At 35.4% G+C, this 20,328-nt stretch overlaps 2 protein-coding genes and 1 long non-coding RNA gene across 3 annotated transcripts; 2 read left to right on the plus strand and 1 right to left on the minus strand.

Moving 5' to 3' along the window:
* Window positions 1-1,462: 1,462 nt before the first annotated feature.
* On the plus strand, window positions 1,463-5,457 carry LOC125860117 (uncharacterized). Its single transcript, XM_049540017.1, has 4 exons — window positions 1,463-1,727; window positions 3,572-4,066; window positions 4,798-4,944; window positions 5,145-5,457. The coding sequence occupies exons 1-4, from the start codon at window positions 1,623-1,625 to the stop codon at window positions 5,235-5,237; spliced, it is 840 nt and encodes a 279-aa protein (XP_049395974.1). The 5' UTR covers window positions 1,463-1,622; the 3' UTR covers window positions 5,238-5,457.
* A 2,913-nt stretch (window positions 5,458-8,370) lies between these two features.
* On the plus strand, window positions 8,371-19,393 carry LOC125858145 (histone-lysine N-methyltransferase ATX4-like). Its single transcript, XM_049537835.1, has 23 exons — window positions 8,371-9,833; window positions 9,944-9,999; window positions 10,081-10,306; window positions 10,526-10,651; window positions 10,752-10,820; window positions 10,937-11,005; window positions 11,101-11,192; window positions 11,266-11,361; window positions 11,864-11,999; window positions 12,989-13,094; window positions 14,040-14,139; window positions 14,502-14,626; window positions 14,747-14,892; window positions 15,805-15,909; window positions 16,089-16,153; window positions 16,319-16,526; window positions 17,066-17,152; window positions 17,275-17,331; window positions 17,418-17,507; window positions 17,834-17,920; window positions 18,012-18,086; window positions 18,768-18,868; window positions 18,998-19,393. Exons 1-23 carry the CDS (start codon window positions 8,874-8,876, stop codon window positions 19,086-19,088), a joined length of 3,273 nt encoding a protein of 1,090 aa, XP_049393792.1. The 5' UTR covers window positions 8,371-8,873; the 3' UTR covers window positions 19,089-19,393.
* On the minus strand, window positions 17,489-19,932 carry LOC125858146 (uncharacterized). Its single transcript, XR_007445719.1, has 2 exons — window positions 19,679-19,932; window positions 17,489-18,293 (listed from the first exon to the last, which is right to left on the minus strand). It is a non-coding gene; the product is annotated as an uncharacterized LOC125858146 (long non-coding RNA).
* Between the last annotated feature and the right edge of the window lie 396 nt (window positions 19,933-20,328).

Raw genomic sequence — 20,328 nt, forward strand, 5'->3', positions numbered from 1 at the left:
ATCACTAATCCCACCCATTTTCAATTCTCATTTCATCGGAAAATCATATCCGGCCTCACATTCACTATTGATTTTGTTCTTCACCACCCCTATATCACCTTCAATTCTTCTTCTTCTTTGTCACCCAACACCAAATATCACCACCACCATTATCAATATCAATTTTTCTCTTCTTCACCACCTTCAATTACCTCTTGTAATGTTTGTCACCCGCCACCCATCACCACCAAACCCATAAAGCTGCTATTATCACCAAACTCAAAAATTGATTAACAACCAAAATTTCTTTAACAAAGTAAAAAAAAAATGAAAAAGATAAAAAAGTCAATCAAAATTTTTCTACATAAAATACAATTATTCACTAACAAATCTATGAAAATTAACCTAATTGCGAATAAACAAAAATTGTGCTTTAAGATTGTGATAAAAAATAAAGAAGTGTGATGAAAATAAAAAATGAAGAAGAAGAGGACAATGGGTGGGGTTTGAAGAAGAAGAGGTGTGGGGGGTGGGGTAGAAAAGAGGATTATAACTTCTTTTTTTTAACTTTAATTTCAAACTGATGCGTCTATTTTTTTTATTTTTATTTTATTTTTTTACCACGTCAGTTTTAGGGGTAAGAAAATTCACTTTTGAATAGTATAAATGTGTAATAGGTCACTATGATAGTTTAAGCGTCTAACTAACTTTTCGAAATAAATTCAACGGAAATTTATGCCTTATCCCATCATTCTTTTGTCCAAGTTTCATTCACATGTTTTTGCATGTATGTATATGATCTTACTGTTGTCACATTTTTTTTTCTCTTTAATTTGACTTCAAAATAACATTTATATAAAATTAAAGTGATAGTATGCAAATGTGCAACAAAGATTTGTCATGTGGGGCAATATGACAAACCAAGTCATGTGGTACCGCTATCTCATTTTGTATAGACTTGCCAGAGATAATAAACCTACCTATTTAATTAGTTTTAATCAATCAATTCTCTCATATTTATGGCCAATTTAATTCATCAACTTGTACTAATACCTAGAAAATGACTTTTTATAGAGTACTAGCTTTTTGGTGTAATTACATCATATTATTAATTTGGCATTCTTTCTTTCAATCGTTCCTACCTATTCTATCATTAAATATTTATATAACAACTGATTTAATATAATTACATCGTTATTTTACTTTCCCTCTATCTTGCATTCTATTTTATTATTCAAACTGTTAATATATACTATAATATAGTGATAAAAATATTTTTTTTATTTTAATTTATATAATATAATACATTATAAAATGAACTAAATAGGAAACTCTATTTTTTTCCTCTCCTCTTTATTATTGCTAAATAAAATTCTTTTTCTTGAATGAATACTCTAAGAAGCAGCCAAAAACAGATTCTTTTTCAACCCCTCCTTTTTACTCTCTCTCTCTCTCTCTATTTCGTTACGGGTGTTTATGTTTCTGCTCTTTGCTACTACTACTTTTGTTTTTTGCTCTGTTTTTGACAACTATAAATGCCCCTTTTCCTTCATTGAACAACCTCCTTATTCATTCAATTCAATTCACACATAAGGGTTTTTAAGCTTTTTTTGTTTGTTAAGAGACTCAACTGTGGAACAAAAATGTATGCTGAGACTGGGTTAATGTACCCTTACTTTCAGACGTACCCTTCTGAAATTCAACACTTTGAAGATTTCTATTGCTCACATGAACCAAATGCATCAATGGTAGCTACCTTGTTGCTTTGTTGTTTGTGGGGGTCTTTTTTTTTTTTTGTTTTTTATTGGCATTTTTCTGATTCATTAAAGCTTCATCGATTTTGAAGTTTGAAATGTGATATGATGTAGAGTTAGGGTTAATGGGTTTTTGTTAAAGTGGGGGTGTATAGTTAGGGTTGCTGATTTTAACTATTTTGAGGTGAAATCTTGGTCTTTAAGAGTGCAAATTTCTCATTTTTTTTTTGCTTTGTGGGTTTTGTTTCCTTTCGAGTGATTTGTGAAATGAAGAGCTTGATTTTGATTCCCCTTTCCAGTTTCTTCATCAGTATTTGAAGAAATGAAGGGAAAACCCAGTTTTTTTTTCCTGTTAATTTCTTCCATTTTTTGCTTGATTGTGTTAACTTAATAGGAGTAATCTTGTCTGCTATCACTATTGACTAAGAGAAGAAGAACAAGAAAAGTTTGATTCTTGTTTGTTTGTTTGTTTATTTGCTTGTATATAGAGTTTAAATGGATATCATGTGAATTCATGAGATGTGCTAGATCTGTATATTGTTGAATAAAGAGAAAGAAATGAGTATATCAAAATCATGAGTTCCGTTCCGTGTTGATTATTCTCTCTTACCTTCATATAAAAACATAAAGTGGCCACCACTTACTTCCCATGTAAATTCCCTTTTCTGATTCCTTCTTTCCTTTTTTGGCGGCCAAGTTGTCCTTAAGGCCTCACTTTTCAACCGCACTTAAAAAGAGTTGAAAGATTGAAAAGTTGGAAAAGAAGGAAAAAAGAGAAAAGCAAAAGTTAAGTTTCACCTTTGTTGTTTAGAGGATAGGGAGTTTTGTTTGGTTTGGTTAGTGTGCTGGTTGATTCTCTGAGAGAGGATAACATTGCCGAAAAGTTACAGGTCTCTCCATACTATAAGAATTTGGCTAGTTTCTAACTAATGCCTTTGAGAGCATAAAGGTTAAAGATTTGTAACTTTCAGAACCTATTTGGTCTGAGTAAACCACTTAGTTAGTTCTTTTCATATGGAAAACATCAAATTCATGGTTGATTCGGTCCGGTCTTATCTTGCTTGAAATGTACCAATGACAATGGCTGATTCTTTTATCATTAGTTGTTGGTTTCATTCTTTTTCTGGTTTGTTTAACTTAATGGACATTATCGAGTTTCCACTATCTGTATGAATGTGCTCTATCTCTCTCAGTCTCTCCCCTTTTTCCTTCTAGGGGCATGTGTAAGCTGAATTCCTTGGAAAGTTGTTTGATTCTTCTACACCACCTTTTATTAACTTTTTATATGCATAAGAGAGAATAAGCAAGGGTTATCGCTATCTATAGCTGTTCCTAAATTGATTATCTGTTCGTCACAAGAATCCTTGTGCCTTTTACTCGTACCAAAAAAAAAGTCCTTGACAGAAATATCTGATGGTGAGCTGTGAGCAAATCACCCTGGTATCCTAAAATTGATGTGTTATAGAAGTTCATGTGGTTTATATTTGTGTTTCTGCCATGACACAAATGTTTAAGTCCTTTTGATTTTCTATAAGTGATGGTGTATTTTATTAACTTATGTCGGGTTTGAGTGATCTTGACAGTCCTCATTGCATTTGAGTGAATGTTTTATCTTACTGTACTTTTTTATTGCTTAGTGTATTTAAGTCAAAGTCTGTGCCACATAGAGTTCAAGTATGGCATTTAAATTATGTGATGAGTTGACAGCTAGGCCTTTGAACTTGGCTGTGCTAAATATACATGTCTGCCTCAAATTTTACTATGATAATTTTGAAGCATTTTTGTGTCATGTTCTTTACCGCTTTGATTATGAATTCTTACGTGCATAATCTCAACAGGGATCAACCATATCAGAGTATGACCTCGGGGGAGAAGGGGATCTCTTTAAAGCTCCACAACCATTTCTTGAACAACCATTGATGGGCCTTGATCCTATGACTGCTGCTATTTCTATGATATCTTGTTCGGAAGATGGCATCTCCCCCCAAGGACTCAAAGTTTTGGATCTAGAAACTTCATTTGAGAATGAACAACTCCTGAGTGAAGTTTTCTATGAATGCAAAAAAGATCTATTTGAAAAAGATGCAATTGATATACCGCTCTCTGAAGTCTTGGACATGAAAATTCCTATTGTGAAGGCTGATGGAAGCCTTACTGCAGATGAAAACTTGGTTTCTGAGGGATCCTTCCAGAAAAGTATTAGTTCAGGGTGTCTAAGCTCCATGGAGTGGATACATGGGGCTCCAATGAGGCCAAATTTTATAGATTTTGGTGGAATGGACTTCGGAGCTGTTTATGGTATGCGACGATCATTCAGTGAAGGAGACATAAAGGTTGATCTTTACTCTAAATATTTCATTATGATTTGTTTGTGTTCCACCTTTGTTCCTTTTAATGTGTTTTGGTAAATCTGAATTAGTACTCTTTGTTCTTTAAACAATGAAAGTCCTTTTCTTTCATTCTTGGTTAGCTTGATATAAATGTGTTCTTGTTAATATCTAAAAGCAATCGGAGATGAACAGTCAAATTTGTCCATCAGGATAATATAGATTATGTTCCAGAGTCATTAATTGAATTTCGAGATTAAGAACAAGATAGTTGGAAGATCCATGTCTTAGTAACGTCAAACTGCCTCTAGTAAGGTTATACAAAGGGTATCAAATTAAATGAGATTCTTAGTAATCCTTTAAGTATGTGAACTGGTTAATCTTAGGCCTCTTAAGTCAAACTAGTGGACTGCATTATTTGTTGATGCTCCTACTGGTCTGGTTACCACCATTTTCTCCTTGATTCAGTTCATCTTCAAGTTCTAAGAAACAGGCGCTATCACTTTTTTCTCCATCACTCTCGATGTATTGTTAACTGGAGATATGTAGAAAATTTAGGGATGGTGTCCTCCACTTACTTTATTGTAGTGAGAGTCTGAGAGCCATAGCTGTCAATAAGTTGCACCATTGATTCAGTGTTGGCTGCTAAGATGAAGTACCAGCTGAGTAATGCATAGATGTTTTTAGCCTTTTCAACAGAATGGGGTTAGGTCACTGATACTGAGTTTTTACTGCAGACTCTGGGCAATGGCAACATAAATGTGATCCATTCTCCACGGGGTCAACCACAGATTTGTGGAACTTCCACTTCTGATGTTCGCAAGGAACAGCTCTCCAGATACCGGAATAAGAAGAACAAAAGGAATTTTGGAAGAAAAATTAAGGTATTAATCAATAATTTCTTCTCTGTAGTTTTAATAATTAGTCTGTCTGGTGCTGCATTTCCAAACTCTCGAAAGTGTGAAATTGACTTGAATCGGACCACTAGTTCATGAAACATTCCGTAAGCAGAGGGACCACCCCACTAGAGCTTCTATGCCTCTAGTGTGCAACACGAGTGATGCGTCTGTTATGTGTTTTGCAGTATGCTTGCAGGAAGGCATTGGCTGATAGTCAACCAAGGATCCGTGGAAGGTTTGCAAAAACTGAAGAAATGGATATATCGAAGAAGCATTAACAGTTAACTGTGGAAGAAATATGTAGTAAGGTAGTAATGGGACTGCTGCTGATATTAGCTTTTAGAATAGGATCTGCTCAAATAAGCTGGGGATCCATCCAACATGTTGCAAGTTTGTTAAATCTTTGGGTAGTGGCAATAATCTTTGTAGATTAGACAAACCAACTAGTCTTGTATATAGGTGTTTGTTAAATAAAACTCAGTAACTTGTTATTATTAATATGCTTTCCGTTAAACAACTACTCTTATTAATGTTGTAAAACTCAGCAACTCCTCCCCACCCCACAACACCAACAACAATATTTACACTCAAACTCCAAACTAGTTGGGGTGTATTATATGAATCATCACTATTTTATTTTTTGAAAAATTGGATCCAGTCTTAATTCCATATATAATATAGGTCTTTTGACTCCATTTTCTCACCCAAAAAGGAAAACATTAAATTTGAAAAAATAAAAGTTCTTTGATCACCCGGCAAACTCATACTGATTGTTTGGAGAAAGGGGAAATTACTTGACAGAGCAACGACCCGAAATAGAGAGAGTTTTATAAAGTTACAATACATAGTGAGTTTTGATTTTCCGCTTTGTATGTGTTAGCTTGGAGTTGTATCGATTTGCTTTATATTAGTGTATCAATTTGCTCATCATACGTTTGTTTAGAACTGAATCAATTAGCTTTGTATCTGTTAGGTATGATATAGAGTGAATCGATACATTGATACACTGTATCGTGAACTTTATTAAGATTAAACTATTGATATGTTTGGTAAATAGTGAAAACTATGGCAATGATTGATAACTAGGGCTCGAAGTGGAGAATCATTGATAAAGCCCATGGGCTACCAGTTGTTATGAGATTGGACCTAAAACAACATCAACAGATTCCTATCTTTGTGACAGCCCACTTACTAAAAATATAGGGAGATGAAGTCATCAGTCACATCTTTTGAACTACTAATATTTATATGATGATGAGTACCAAATTCAGCAACCACACCTTAATCCAACTTCCATGAAAATGAAGTCGATTTTGAACTTTATTCCTTCTTCTAAATTACACGATGTTGAATTCATTCAAGTTCGTGTCCACTTCTCCAAGGGAAATGGTTATTACATGGTGAAGAGTAAAGACCCGAAAAAAGAAGAGACAAAAATTGGCCTCAATACCCTTATTACTTATTGTGTAGCCTTTCCTAGAGTAAGATATCCCGACTACCCACGACGATTCAGGTGGTTCTTGAGTCAGCCAAGATCATATCGACTCTTGTTGTGTTATACACCTAATTTCACCCCTTTCATATTATCATAAATTGAGATTCTTGTTGAATTCAAGTTTGTTGCTTCAACTACTTTCAAACGACCATCTATTTCGCTTAGGTTCCTTTTCTCAAGTTTTGAGAGAACCAATTTCAGTCATGGTGTAATAAGCTAGTGGCACGCAAAGGACCAATCCAACGGATATCTTTAAGGGATCCTTATATATATAATGGTTCTTCAAGATATATACAGAGAATTTTTTTTACCCCGTCCTAATAGGGTAGGTCCATCTCTGGCTGGAATGCAGCTTCCAACATTCTGCAACTATAAGTCATACTCCCTACCGAAATTTGAGAAGACGAACGGATAAATTAAGATCCTGTAGAAATTCATTAACTTCAAATTTTGACCCAAACAATACGCAGCCAAGATTCTCTCTCTTATCCCCTTTGGCTAATTCTTCCAATTTCTCCAACAACAAAACAAAACCAGTTTCATCTGCCAAGTCGTTCATTTTTTTTCAACTAACGAATCTTTTCCTTCTGACCTATCTTCCAACTTACACCACCCACCAAAATAAATAAACAAATACAATATATACTATATAGAATCGTTCTTGCAGTATTTGAATTTATTGTTAAAAAAATAACACCAGGTTCAACCCATCCCCACCCCTAAACCAAAGAATTTGTACCAGAAAGACCGACCATTCAAACCTCTTTTTTCTTCTTCTTTCTGTAATATGTAACCCAAATCAAGTCAGATCTAGAAAAAAAGAACAACTTTTTACAAGGAAACAAAAAGTAAAGGGAAGTCATCACAAAACCGCCATGACCCCTCTTCCCCAAATTGCCATCCTACCTATTTATAACTAAAATAATTAGGTAACAAAAATGAACAGTACAAATCGTCAATAAGCAAACCAAAGAATTGCTTCAGTTGGATATGTTATGTCCCACCTCTACACTTGCTGTTTTCGACTTCCACAAATATCATTTGCAACATCATCTCCAGCAGCTAAAAAAGTACAAAAACTCCCAAAAGAAAAACTCATATGATTTGATGTTCTCCGAAAAGAGTCAAAATAACCACAGATACAAAGTTATGCTTCCATTCCTATTGGGATTTTTCGATATTAGAGTCTCAAAATTCAAGAAATTAAGCCAATGATTCACTGTCACTGTCCATTCTCTTCACCGAAAATTCCTACTTTCTTCAACACCCAATTCGATCAATCCACTAAATAAAAAGGCAAAAATCCATTAACAAATTATTTTTCTTGTACAATCACCGTGAATTTATTCATATTCACCACCCAATTCATAATTCATTTTTTTTCACTTAACAAAATGAATTAACATCAACACTTGAGATTAGTCAATAATCAATCCATTCCCAAACTCCCGCTTCTTTTCATTTTTTCATAAACCCAAGAACATAACAAACCTCTTCAATTGGATTCTTCCATTCTTTACCTCCAAAAAAAAATAAAAAATCACTTTCATTCTCTTGTCGCTAGTCAAAATCGAAAAATCACAATACATATTATCAAATTGAACCATCTTTTTTTCTTCGAGAATCATATTTATGAATTTCAAGTTCCAAATTCTCAACCCATTTCAAAGTATAAAAAAACACAAACATAAAAGAATAAAATAAATATCGACAAAACATGAATTATCCATTTCACTTTTTTCTTCCAAGTTCCTTGGAAAACACTCTTGTAACAAAAACAAAAACAACCACCTCTGCAACACCCCAAAAAAAAAAAAACCACCATGCTTTACGTTAATTAAAAAAAAAAACCAACGTCAATTTAGCCATGTCTCAAACTATATTGCTTACCTTTACCCTCTATTACCAGTCATCCTTATTCCCTTTCCTCTCTAATTTGCAGTCCATCTATACATACACACAATCTATATCTATATTTCCACTAAAACAAAACAAAATGTCCCTAAATTAATTTCTCTCCCCCGTCAAATTCGACATTTTCACTCACATTTTATTTATTAGTAATATAAAATTGTTTCCTTCAATCTCTCTCTTCTCTCTCATAGACAGTTTTGGGAAAAACTTGGTGGAACAGAGATCCCTATTCTTTCAGCTAATCAGATCTTCTTCTCGATTTCAGTATATAAATTATCTTTCTTCTCTGTTTTTTTTTCGCTTTCTTTTTCACTTTCTTGGTGTTGTAATTGGGTTTTGCTTCGATTTTTCTCTTTCTCTGTTGTTGGGTTGAATCATTTTTAGTATTTTCTCACTTGGGTGTGAACAATTTTTGTTGGGTTTGGGTTTTCGTCAGTCAAAATTAGGGTTTCGGAATTGAGGATTGATTGCTGAATTGGGACTTTAGGGGAAGTTGTTACTGGAGATGATTATAAAGAAGAGCTTGAAAACGGTAATGCCGAGTTTGAAACGGTGTCGTGTGAGTGATTCGGGAGCGGATGACGACGACTTTTCTGGGAATAATCATCGGAAGAAGAGGAAGAGTAGTAGTGGTTATTACCCTTTGCATCTGCTTGGTGAGGTTGCCGCTGGTATAATTCCGTTTAATGGTTACCGTATTCAAACAATTCTAGCCTCTGGAGGTGACGGTGGAGCTGCGGCGGCAGCGGCGGCATCGTGGTGCACGGAGGTTTCACGCTGCGCTGGTGAGGCTGAGATGAATTCTGTGCCGAAACAGAGGAGTAATCCAGTGAATGAGGCTTCACGGCCGCCATTAGTGAGGACTTCAAGGGGGCGTGTTCAGGTACTTCCGTCTAGATTTAATGACTCTGTTCTCGATAATTGGAAGAAAGAGAAGAGTAAAACTACTGTAAAAGAATCAACTTTGGACCCTGAATTTAATCCGTATAGAGAAAAGGGTAGCTTGAAAAACGCCAAACGTGAAATTGGAACTAAGAAGCGTGTGGATGACAGGGTAAATTACCAATGTCGTGTGTTTTCGCCCGATGGAACAGTAGAAATTGAGTATAATGGGTCAAAGCGTTTAGATAGTAGGAAGTATTCTACTTCTCGCAGTACATTAACATCATTACATGAGCGATTGAGAGATGCAGACACGCTTGATGGGGAGTTTGATGAAGCCATAGATTTAAGCGGTACTGATGCAATGGTGAAGCAGGAGGGAGGGAGGAGAGCTTATAGGCTTGGTCATGAGGGTTTTAATTCAGGTGACATAGTTTGGGCAATATCTGGAAGACATTGTCCTGCTTGGCCGGCAATTGTACTTGATTCAGAGACACAAGCTCCTCAACAAGTTCTAAATTATCGTGTTGCTGGAACAGTATGTGTCATGTTCTTTGGCTACTCTGGAAATGGAACGCAAAGGGTAAGACATATCTTTTGTGCATTATACAGACTCCCACTATGCAAAAGTATCTAAGTGATAGAAGTATGAAGCATGGTGTATCTACTAAGATGACACATTTTCATGAGCAGGATTATGCATGGATTAGACGCGGGATGCTATTTCCATTTCAGGAACATGTAGACAGGTTTGTGACAGTTATGTATATTTTAATGCTGATATAAATTTTTGGTACTGTGTGGGTGTGGTGAAACTTTGCTTCGTTTAGGTTTCAGGGGCAGACTGACTTGAATGACAGCACGCCTGCTGATCTTCGCTCTGCCATAGAAGAGGCGTTTCTTGCTGAAAATGGCGTTGTTGAGATGTTGATGGTTGAAATAAATGCAGCAGCTGGTAATCTAGATTATCTCCGGTCTCTTCCCCGAGGAGTATTTGAGGCCTGTGATTCAAATCAGGACCAAGAGTGTAACTCTCCAAGCCAGGCACGTTTCAAGGTGACTGAGATTTCTTCCCTGCTTTTCCTAACATACTACCATCAAGGGACCTCTAATAAGTTTTATTTAGTTAGCATTCCTATACTTCTCTGGGTGGAAAAATTCTGCTAAAATTTCATTGCAGTACTTCTCCTTACTTACATACCCTAAAGCCAAGAGAAAAAACAAATGTCTCAGACTATCTCCAGTAAGTTTACCATGTATGAAATCTCTGTGCAGGGACTGTTGAAGAAGAAAGAACTTGACTCTTGTGATGCTTGTGGATCAAGTCTTTCGTCTAAGCCATCCAGGAAATTGAACGACCCAACTCTTAGGAGCCATCGTCTGTGTACTGCTTGTGCGAGGGTCTGTTACAGCTTTCAATTCTAGCTTTCTTTGACTAAGTTTCATGAAAGATATGGATGTTGATGTCATAAATATTAATAATCTGTGACTTATATTCCAGTTAAAGAAGAGTAAACATTATTGTGGCGTATGCAAGAAGATTCGGAATCCCTCAGATAGTGGAACTTGGGTGAGAAATTTGCTATATTTTGCTGGTCATTTGTAACCACTATCTACTTCTTTCCATGAAATTAATTATGGTGATATTTCTTCATCAAAGCAGCTATAATTTCTTTTCTGGTTTAGGTACGTTGTGATGGTTGCAAAGTGTGGGTGCATGCTCAGTGTGACAAAATTTCAAGCAGAAATTTAAAGGTATCAATCTTACTTCAAAAAATTTCTCCCTTTGCAATATCCATGTTTTATTTACTTCTTTGGTTAACATAATCTGCTGTTTTGTATATCTCCAGGAGCTGAGTACCTCTGATTACTATTGTCCAGAATGCAGAGCAAGATTTAACTTTGAATTATCAGACTCAGAAAACATGAATTCTAAGGCTAAGTAAGTGTCAATTAGTTATGCTTAAGTTAACAGCTTGTGGTTTGAACTAACGAATTACTGTTTTCTGGTTCAGAAACAACAAAAATGATACTCAGGCAGTAGCATTACCAGACAAGGTTTCTGTCATCTGCTCAGATGTGGAAGGCATTTATTTCCCAAGGCTTCACCTGTAAGTGTACATGGGCATTTGTTATGTGTACTGTTTTTTCTTATCACTTGTCAGTGATTGGCGCTGTCTGATGCTGTGCATAGCTTCCTTCAAGTTGTCTGACTGTTAAAGAATTTTACTACCTGATTTTTTCCTGTAATAGCTCTCATACTTCTGAATCTTACTCTATTTTTGTTGGTGTTTCCTTTAGAAACCTCAGATTTTATGAACAAGTGTAGGTTCGGACACTTGGATGTCATCTTTTGAAAATTAACTGATTAATTCTATCCTTCATTTGTCTTATTAAAATAATTTCTATCTATCCTTTGTGGAAAGAAAAACAGCAAACATGAATGGAAGTCACTGTTAGGAAAGTTGATTTATCAAGTTATTTACATGTGTTCTTTTTTAGTGGACTTATGTTCTCTTCAAGGCAATTTTGAGCATTAAGAGATCACGGATTGGCTTATCATTGACTCAGGCCATATAGTTTGTAATCATAATCTCCTTCTTTTTTTTCCAGAGTTGTCTGTAAGTGTGGATATTGTGGAGCACAAAAACAGGCACTTAGTGAATGGGAGCGGCACACAGGTTCTAAAATAAAAAACTGGAAGACCAGTGTCAGGGTGAAGGGTTCTTTGCTACCTCTAGAACAATGGGTTTGTATTCTTCAATTGCTGATGCTGCTTATGTTTTGAAATGGACTTCTCATTTTTATTGGGAACTATCATACAATTGACAATACGATTTACAGCTTTGCAAATTAGTTCACCAATAAGTTAAAGAGCAATGGGAGTGCCCAGTTGCTTCCTTTATGTGTGGCGTTATATCAGTGTGTGGTGGCTGCATTTATTTTCTATAAATGAATATGTTGAATGTCAATGTGGGCACATGACATGATTTGACTGTGTACAGCGATAAAGTTAAATTTTCTTCATTAGTGGCAGGAAGAGATATATCATGATGTCTTAAACTGATTATGTTATAAATTCAGTTCAGAAATGGGTAGTACATAATACTGTAACTAGTCAAACCAAATATGTACTGCTTAGTTGTTTTTGCTTCTTAAGATACTTTATGCATGAGTCTGTTGTGAAGCTTATCCACATCAGTGTAGCTAAATAAATAATTTTCAAGGGAAAAAGAAACTAATCAAGTGTAATGCAATTTTGAAGTGCTAACGTGAAAGAAAAAGCATGATCCTAACAATCAAATAAAAAGCTTTGATCCTTTTGTCACCCTCCTTTTACTCCTTCCCTGTTTTTCTTTTGTTGGGGATGACATCACTTAGACAGCCTGATGACAACAGCAGGATATTCTTTTGAAATGAGAATATTTTGGGGAGGCAGACGGGTGTGGGGGTGGGGAGGTTTGACAAAGGGAAACAATGCTCTCATTATTACATGGCATGGGCTCATTTTCAGATTGTTTTATGTGAGGTCACAGTTCAGTTATACCACTTTTCTCCCCTCCGTTAGTCTATTCTAATTAATTGCATGCCTTACTGAAATTATATTTTAGGTGAACCACACACTACTTTACATATTCTTTAGCTCAAGTCTTATTGTTATGCTGTAGCCATAATATGGTCTTTGGATTTTCCATTAGCAATGAAGGAAGACAGGTAACATCTTGTTTTTCTCCACAGATGCTGCAAATGGCGGAGTATCATGCTCAGAATGTTGTTTCTACCAAATCAGTTAAACGTCCTTCTTTAAAAGTACGGAGACAAAAGCTGCTTAGCTTTCTCCAAGGTATATGCTTCGCTTGAATTTACTTGTTTTGTCAGAGACATTCTACATCTACGCATCATAGACAAAATGTGCATTGTTCCATCATAACAGACGATATGTGTTCAGACCATGATACCTTGTTAACATATTATGTTTTAATCATCTTTCACTATTTGACTACTAATGTTGTCCTCAGAATGTCTCAGCAAATTCTCTTTCTTTTTCCTCGCACCCTTTTTATGGTCTTAATCATATCCTTGGAGAAGAACTTTCAGTTTTTTAAAGATGAATTTGGTTTTACAAAAAGAAGTGGAGAGGTAGATCTAACATCTATATCAAGAAGAAGACTCTGTAACTATACAAACTTTTAATATGATAATAACATTAAACAATAAATGTTCTTGCACATTAAATCAATTTAGGTTGTGTATGAACTTGAACTAGGGATCAGAAAATATAAATGTTACTTTATATATTTGAACCATCATCCATGTGTCTGTCTTATTGCATGTTGGTTGTCACTTGCATAGCTCTGGGCAATCACTATTTGGTCCAATTAAGTAACAATGCCATGAATTGACCTAAATATTTAGTCACTACCTAGTAACCTCTTCTTTTTCTCAAAATAATAATTTGCATGTTGGTTGTCACTGGCATATCTCTGGGCAACCACTATTTGGTCCAATTAAGTAACAATGCCATGAATTGACCTAAATATTTAGTCACTACCTAGTAACCTCTTCTTTTTCTCAAAATAATAATAGATGCTTAAATAATTGAATCCCCTATACCCATATTTGTATATCTATCTGGATCTGAATCCTAATATTCAACTTTGACGTATATGACCTCTGTATCTGTACTTGTTGTAGTACACTTGACTAGTTCCATAGGACTTAACTACATGTTCTGCTTTATAACTAAGATTCTGATCAGTTGGCATTTTTTATTTTTTTATATATACAGAAAAATATGAACCTGTTTATGCAAAGTGGACCACAGAAAGGTGTGCAGTATGTCGATGGGTTGAAGATTGGGACTACAACAAAATTATTATATGCATTAGGTATGACTAAACTTCAAAATCTAATCTGTCTGATGGGAGATTAGTGCAAATTTTCCATATGTTTCCAATTTCTGGAGACACTATTTGTTGTTATTTGATCTAAAAAACAATTTCTTGATACTATTCATTGGAAAAGATTTTGATTTGAAGTAGGAGTTGTGATTGTCTAGGTTCCATTATATATATATTTTTTTTTTAATTATTACTTTTGATGAAGAGGTTTCATTATATTTTTTGGTGGGTTACTCAAGTAATTGCATAATTCCTTGTAGATTTCTTTGCAAATGTTGCTTAGCCTTAAGATGATAGTTCAATTTTTTTCTTAAAGAAAACAATGGTACTGAAATTCTATTTTCCATCAGGTGTCAAATTGCTGTCCATCAAGAATGCTATGGAGCAAGAAATGTTCGTGATTTCACTTCATGGGTCTGCAGATCTTGCGAGACTCCTGAGATTGAACGGGAGTGTTGTCTGTGTCCTGTGAAAGGCATGCCACTAGTTACTATCTTTTTCATTAATTGTAGTGTTGTTGGAATTTGGCCAAACTGTTCTCAAATCCATAACCTTTCGCCTGCTATTACTAACCTAAGATTGTTGTTTAATTTAGGAGGTGCTTTGAAGCCCACAGATATACAGCAATTGTGGGTTCATATTACTTGTGCTTGGTTCCAACCTGAAGTTTGTTTTGCTAGTGATGAGAAAATGGAGCCTGCAGTTGGAATTTTGAGAATCCCTTCAAATTCTTTTGTAAAGGTAAGTTTTTTGTTTTTGGAAATGTTATTCTACTTTGTGGTGTAAATTCGGGGGTCCTCACTTCACTGTTATCCCAGAAGGAAAATGGCTCTGAGTCATGCAGAAAATATTGTGTTATGACACAATAGCGTGTAAGTTGTAACATAGCCTTTTATCTTCTTAAGAAAAAGACATAATATGTTACATATCACATTTCCTATTATTTGCTTAGGAGATTTTTATCCGGGAAAGCTGATGGAAGCAAGAAAATTTGAAGATATCTCGATTTTTCCTCACCTAAATTTCAAATCTGAAATGGTTTAAGTGAAATGTAAAATGAGTTCATAACCATACATCATGAAACTTTTCTGTAGCAATATTTGTGTATCATCCATGCTAAATCTAACATTATCTATGCTGATGATTTATGTGCCAAGTTTCTTTCACAAATTTAAAGGATATTATGTTCTATTTTAAATATTTGTGTTGCTGCTTTACTAATCGAGAACTCACAATGGACATTTCGAAAACGAAAACATATGGTGGATGCTTGACAATTTGAATAACTCAGCCTGCCCTGTTAAAGGGAGCATTGCTTGTAGAGGCAAACATTGTAACAATATTTTATTAGAGTGGAAAGAGCTCCTCTGGGTGCTATCTTACTTAACACTAATGCACTGGATCCCCTCGTTAGAGTGGAAAGAGCTCCTCACCAAATCAGTCGATTGATATATATTACAAATGTACAATTATAAGACTTTTACCTTGTCATGTGATTGTCTATAGTGTAATATGTTATCAGATTGGTGTTATTGCTCCAGTTAATATAGGTGTGATACATATCTGAGTCTCGAATCAAAATGGGAAAACATCATGTACTAGCAAGAAATCTGCTATTGAATCTGAAGTGAGCATTGATTTTGTAAATTTCAGATATGTGTGATCTGCAAACAAATTCATGGTTCCTGCACACAATGTTGCAAGTGCTCAACTTATTACCATGCCATGTGCGCATCAAGGGCTGGGTATCGCATGGAGGTCAGATTACTTATCTAGTAAATCTGTTTTGTCATTGATTTAGGTGCTAAATTTAAATTGACACGATGACTAGTTAATTTGTGTTGTTTAGTCAATGCATTCTACACTTTTAGCTTTATTTTTCCCTATCCTTTTACTTGGTCATTCGCTCCTGGATGTTAATACTTCTCAACCTGCAGCTACACTGCTCGGAGAAAAATGGGAAGCAGGTTACAAGAATGGTCTCATATTGTGCCTACCACAGGTACTGCTCGCTCCATTTTCTCTGGATCACAGATTAGAAAAGGAGAATGAGGGAAGCGAGAGTCATTTATGAGAACTGCTTCAGTCAAAATAATGGATGCTTTGATTATTCAAGCTGTGATATTTAATGGGGGCTTTCAAGTCTAATGACTTCGTGGTTTTACAGGGCTCCTAATCCAGATACTGTTCTCATCATTCAGACTCCCAAAGGGGTATTCTCTGCAAGAAGCCTTCTTCAAAACAATAAGCGCACAGGTTCACGTCTAATTTCAACAAGCAGACTGAAACTTGAGGAGGCTCCAGCAGCAGAGATAGAAGAGATTGAGCCATTCTCTGCAGCAAAATGTCGTGTTTATAATCGATCGCGTGATAAGGTACTACTCCATGTCACTGATATGAAGTGTTATGATTGGTGCTTCCAAGTTTTATTAATTCAAATGTGAAGGAAATGAAAGATTTATGTTTTATTTAGCTACTTGAGTCTTTATGACACTAGGCAACTTAAAACATGTTGCCTTTTGGCTTTTGAACTGTTAAAACTCTGTATGAGTGAATTCATTATTAGCATCCGCTTGCGCTAGACATTGGATATATAAGAACTAACTTTATTGTGAATATCTATCTACAATTTGCTTATTTTGTTGACGCTTAATATCTTCCCGATGTTTGTTCTATTTATAAGTCTAATAACAATACTTGCTTTTAATCATGCTTTTTAGCTACCTTAAACTTTCTAGTTTTGCTCCCTGGTAATGATAAAGTCATGCTTCTTTGTATCTTATGCATGTAGTTTTAAGTTTTTTAGTTGACAATCACATATCTGCCTTGTGATTGCAAATTTTTAATTTGCTGGTTTGTTTAATCATCCTAAAGGGATGCCAGTTATGAATCTCCTTATTTTTTTGCTTGTCAGGGAGCAGGAGAAACTGCCATTGCTCACCACGTGAGGGGACCCTGTCACCATTCTTCAAGTTCAATGTGGAGTTTGAGCATTATTAGAGTAAATTTCTTCCGCCTTCCCTCCCTCCTTCCTGACTTCCTATGTAAAGTGATGATCTCCTGTCACTTCTCTTAGCTACCATGGTGATTTTGAATGTTATTCCTTTCTTCCCCTTTTAACAGGAAGTCAGGGGATCCAAAACATTTTCTACTTTTAGGGAGCGGCTTCGTGAATTGCAGGCATTCTTTTTAACAACTCTGTTCATCAAGTTAAGAGTTTTCCAGTTAACTTTCTCAACATCTACATCTTATTTTTGCAATTGCAGAGAACAGAAAATGATCGGGTTTGCTTTGGTAGATCTGGGATACATAGATGGGGTTTGTTTGCTCGTAGAAATATCCCAGAAGGAGAGATGGTATATAAATCTTTTGTAGTTGTTACTAGTTACCCCTAGTCAATACTTTGATCATATTAGGAAAAGATGTAAATGGCAGTCCATGTAATGGCATGAAAATGGAGTTCTATATCTTTTCATCATGAGGAGCTATTCTTGATAGTCTGTGATTTTTGTGTCATAACCTGTGAACATTTCCGATGAGATGTAGTTCCTCCTTGCCTGAGTACGCTACAGATCATCTTGTTGTGTCGAGAATCAGTTAATAACCGAAGTGCTCGTATTTCTAATTACTTAAGCATCAAATCTAGAAATCACTTAGTGGAGCATATATTTACTTGTTTCAGGTTCTGGAGTATCGTGGTGAGCAGGTCAGACGCAGTGTTGCAGATTTGAGGGAGGCACGATATCGTGTTGAGGGAAAAGATTGCTATGTAGGTTCTTTTCACTCCTTTCTTTGTGCTCTCTTTCCAACCTGTATGTTGTCACAAGCACCAATTAATGTCGCCGAATTATCTTGTGCAGCTATTTAAGATTAGTGAAGAAGTAGTGGTTGATGCCACTGATAAGGGAAACATTGCACGTTTAATTAACCATTCAGTAAGTATCACTTATCTTTCATTGTACCCGACTCTTCTCTTCATATGTGGAATCAAACTAGAATTATATATTTGATGGTGCCTTCTCCCTTCTATCATGCTCTGTAGATCTTGTTAATTCTTCTTCTTTTTTCTTGAGAAAGTGATCTTGTATTCCGTATTCTTTTCGTGTGTTATCAACTTTTGTGCTGCTCCTTGTTATCAAAACCTGCAAATGAAAAAGCAAAGGCTAGTGAACTAAATTAGGTAAAAGAAACTAAAATACACAGGTGCAATTCGTCTTCTAAAACTGAAGGAGGTCATTTTCAAACCCATTATGTGGTTACTTCTTTAATGGTATTAATCTTATTGATGGTTTCAGCAGGGAAAGAAATTGAGTATTGATCATAACCCCACAAGATTGTAGTAGGATTGTTTGTAATCTGAATCTAATCTGATATCAGTGAAGATTTGATAAATATGTTTCGATATACAGCAAATATTTATGTATGGTCCTATCATGGCAAAGACTCCTGAGAATGCTAGAAATTATGTTCCCCTTTCAAGCCATATTTTGTCCTATAATTTATCTGTGGTCAGCAAATTTAGCAAGTCAATGAATGCGGTATTTTCATTCTCAAGTTACCTTAATCAATGAGTCCTCTTACAGTCTTTTTGTGGGTTTGCTTTGTTATTTTCACAGTGCATGCCAAACTGCTATGCACGGATCATGAGTGTAGGAGCTGATGAGAGTCGGATTGTACTTATCGCAAAGGCAAATGTGGCTGCTGGTGATGAATTAACGTATTTCTCTCTCTCTCTCCCCTCTCTCTCTCTCATACAAGCATGCAGCACTCACACACTCGCACAAATTAATGCCTACATTTAGTAAGTCCGCCCCTCATATATTTCATTTGGCTGCAATACTGACAGGTACGACTACTTATTTGATCCAGACGAATGTGAGGATTTCAAGGTTCCTTGCCTGTGTAAAGCCCCAAACTGCAGAAAGTTCATGAATTAGGTTTCACATTTCCATAAAAAATTTTACCTCCAGAAGATCTAACCATTACGCGCTCTGCTATGCTATACCTGACCTCACAGCTTGCTATAATTAGTGATTTTACAGATTTTATGTAATCTTTAGCGTTACGTTTCTTCTAGGGTATTTCTTTCCATAGATGATTTGGGGTCTCAATAATATTGGCAAAAGTTGGGTCTGAGTTTTTATGTATAGATTCAGACAAGGCAGATAGTTTTTTTTTTCTTCCTCCTTCTGCCGTCATGTAAACCCCTTCTCTCTTTATTTTGTGGAGAGTAACAAAAATGAAAAATCAAAAGAAAAGATTCAAGCAAATTCCTTTTTTTTTTTAATTTTCTCTTCACTGTACTATCTTCAATCCTCATCCCCTCGACTTCAAGTTTCTCCATAAAAAAAAAAAAAACCCTAAACCCCTATGCCCTCCCCCTCCAAAAAAAAAAAAACAAGAAAAGTTATGAGTTACCAGACCAACATTGACAACGTCGCTTAGTGGTCAATGAAGTTGAATAAGAGACATAGGAATTCAAGCAACAATAAAAAGAAAAAAAATTGTAAGCAAAATTACTTCGTACCTGTACTGGTGGGAATTACCACTTCATACAAGGTTGACAACATGGATGGGATAGGGGTGCAAGAGAAATAGCCAAACTTCATCGTTGATGTATGATTTGTTGTGAGTTGTGCTACATCCATATCTGAAAGCTACAAATTCGATAAGAAAAATTGGTTTTGTAACTTGACTGCCTGTCGGCTAGCTATTTCTCTAGATCGGATGAACAGATTTTTTGTGATGAAAATGAGAAATATTTTTTTTGTATGTAACAAGAGTTAGGGCTAAAGCTGATTTTTGTTACTAATATTTTTTCCTAGTTATATATATATAATGATGGTAATTGGTATGTGTACATAATTAGACATTTATTTATTTTGATTCTGAAATTAAATGTTATGATTGACTACAGAAATTGCAATTTTAAGTCCCTCATTTATCTACAAAAATGAATAAATTCGTCCTCCTTGTTTTCCTAATCCTTAGTTCAGTTCCCTTCCACACTCCACAGTGACAGATAAACATTCACTTGTATCAGAGCATTAAAAGACTCAATAATCAAGAGTAAATATTCCCTAAAAAAAACTCTTATTCTCTCTCTTACACACTCCTATTTCAATAAATTAGTACAAGTTTGTGCTCGTAGTCAAATGACAAACTCATAATCAAATG

Source organism: Solanum stenotomum, chromosome 3 (assembly GCF_019186545.1).
Source record: "Solanum stenotomum isolate F172 chromosome 3, ASM1918654v1, whole genome shotgun sequence".
NCBI lineage: Eukaryota > Viridiplantae > Streptophyta > Magnoliopsida > Solanales > Solanaceae > Solanum > Solanum stenotomum.

What these genes read in the sequence shown, in the direction of transcription:
- LOC125858145 (XM_049537835.1), top strand. Translation starts at nt 8,874, where the DNA reads ATGATTATAAAGAAGAGCTTGAAAACGGTAATGCCGAGTTTGAAACGG. An exon ending in GGGCTGGGTATCGCATGGAG is followed by an intron (nt 15,910 to 16,088) that starts GTCAGATTACTT and finishes CTCAACCTGCAG; the next exon opens with CTACACTGCTCGGAGAAAAA. An exon ending in GGAGTTTGAGCATTATTAGA is followed by an intron (nt 17,153 to 17,274) that starts GTAAATTTCTTC and finishes CCCTTTTAACAG; the next exon opens with GAAGTCAGGGGATCCAAAAC.
- LOC125860117 (XM_049540017.1), top strand. Translation starts at nt 1,623, where the DNA reads ATGTATGCTGAGACTGGGTTAATGTACCCTTACTTTCAGACGTACCCT. An exon ending in ATGAACCAAATGCATCAATG is followed by an intron (nt 1,728 to 3,571) that starts GTAGCTACCTTG and finishes TAATCTCAACAG; the next exon opens with GGATCAACCATATCAGAGTA. An exon ending in ATTTTGGAAGAAAAATTAAG is followed by an intron (nt 4,945 to 5,144) that starts GTATTAATCAAT and finishes TGTGTTTTGCAG; the next exon opens with TATGCTTGCAGGAAGGCATT.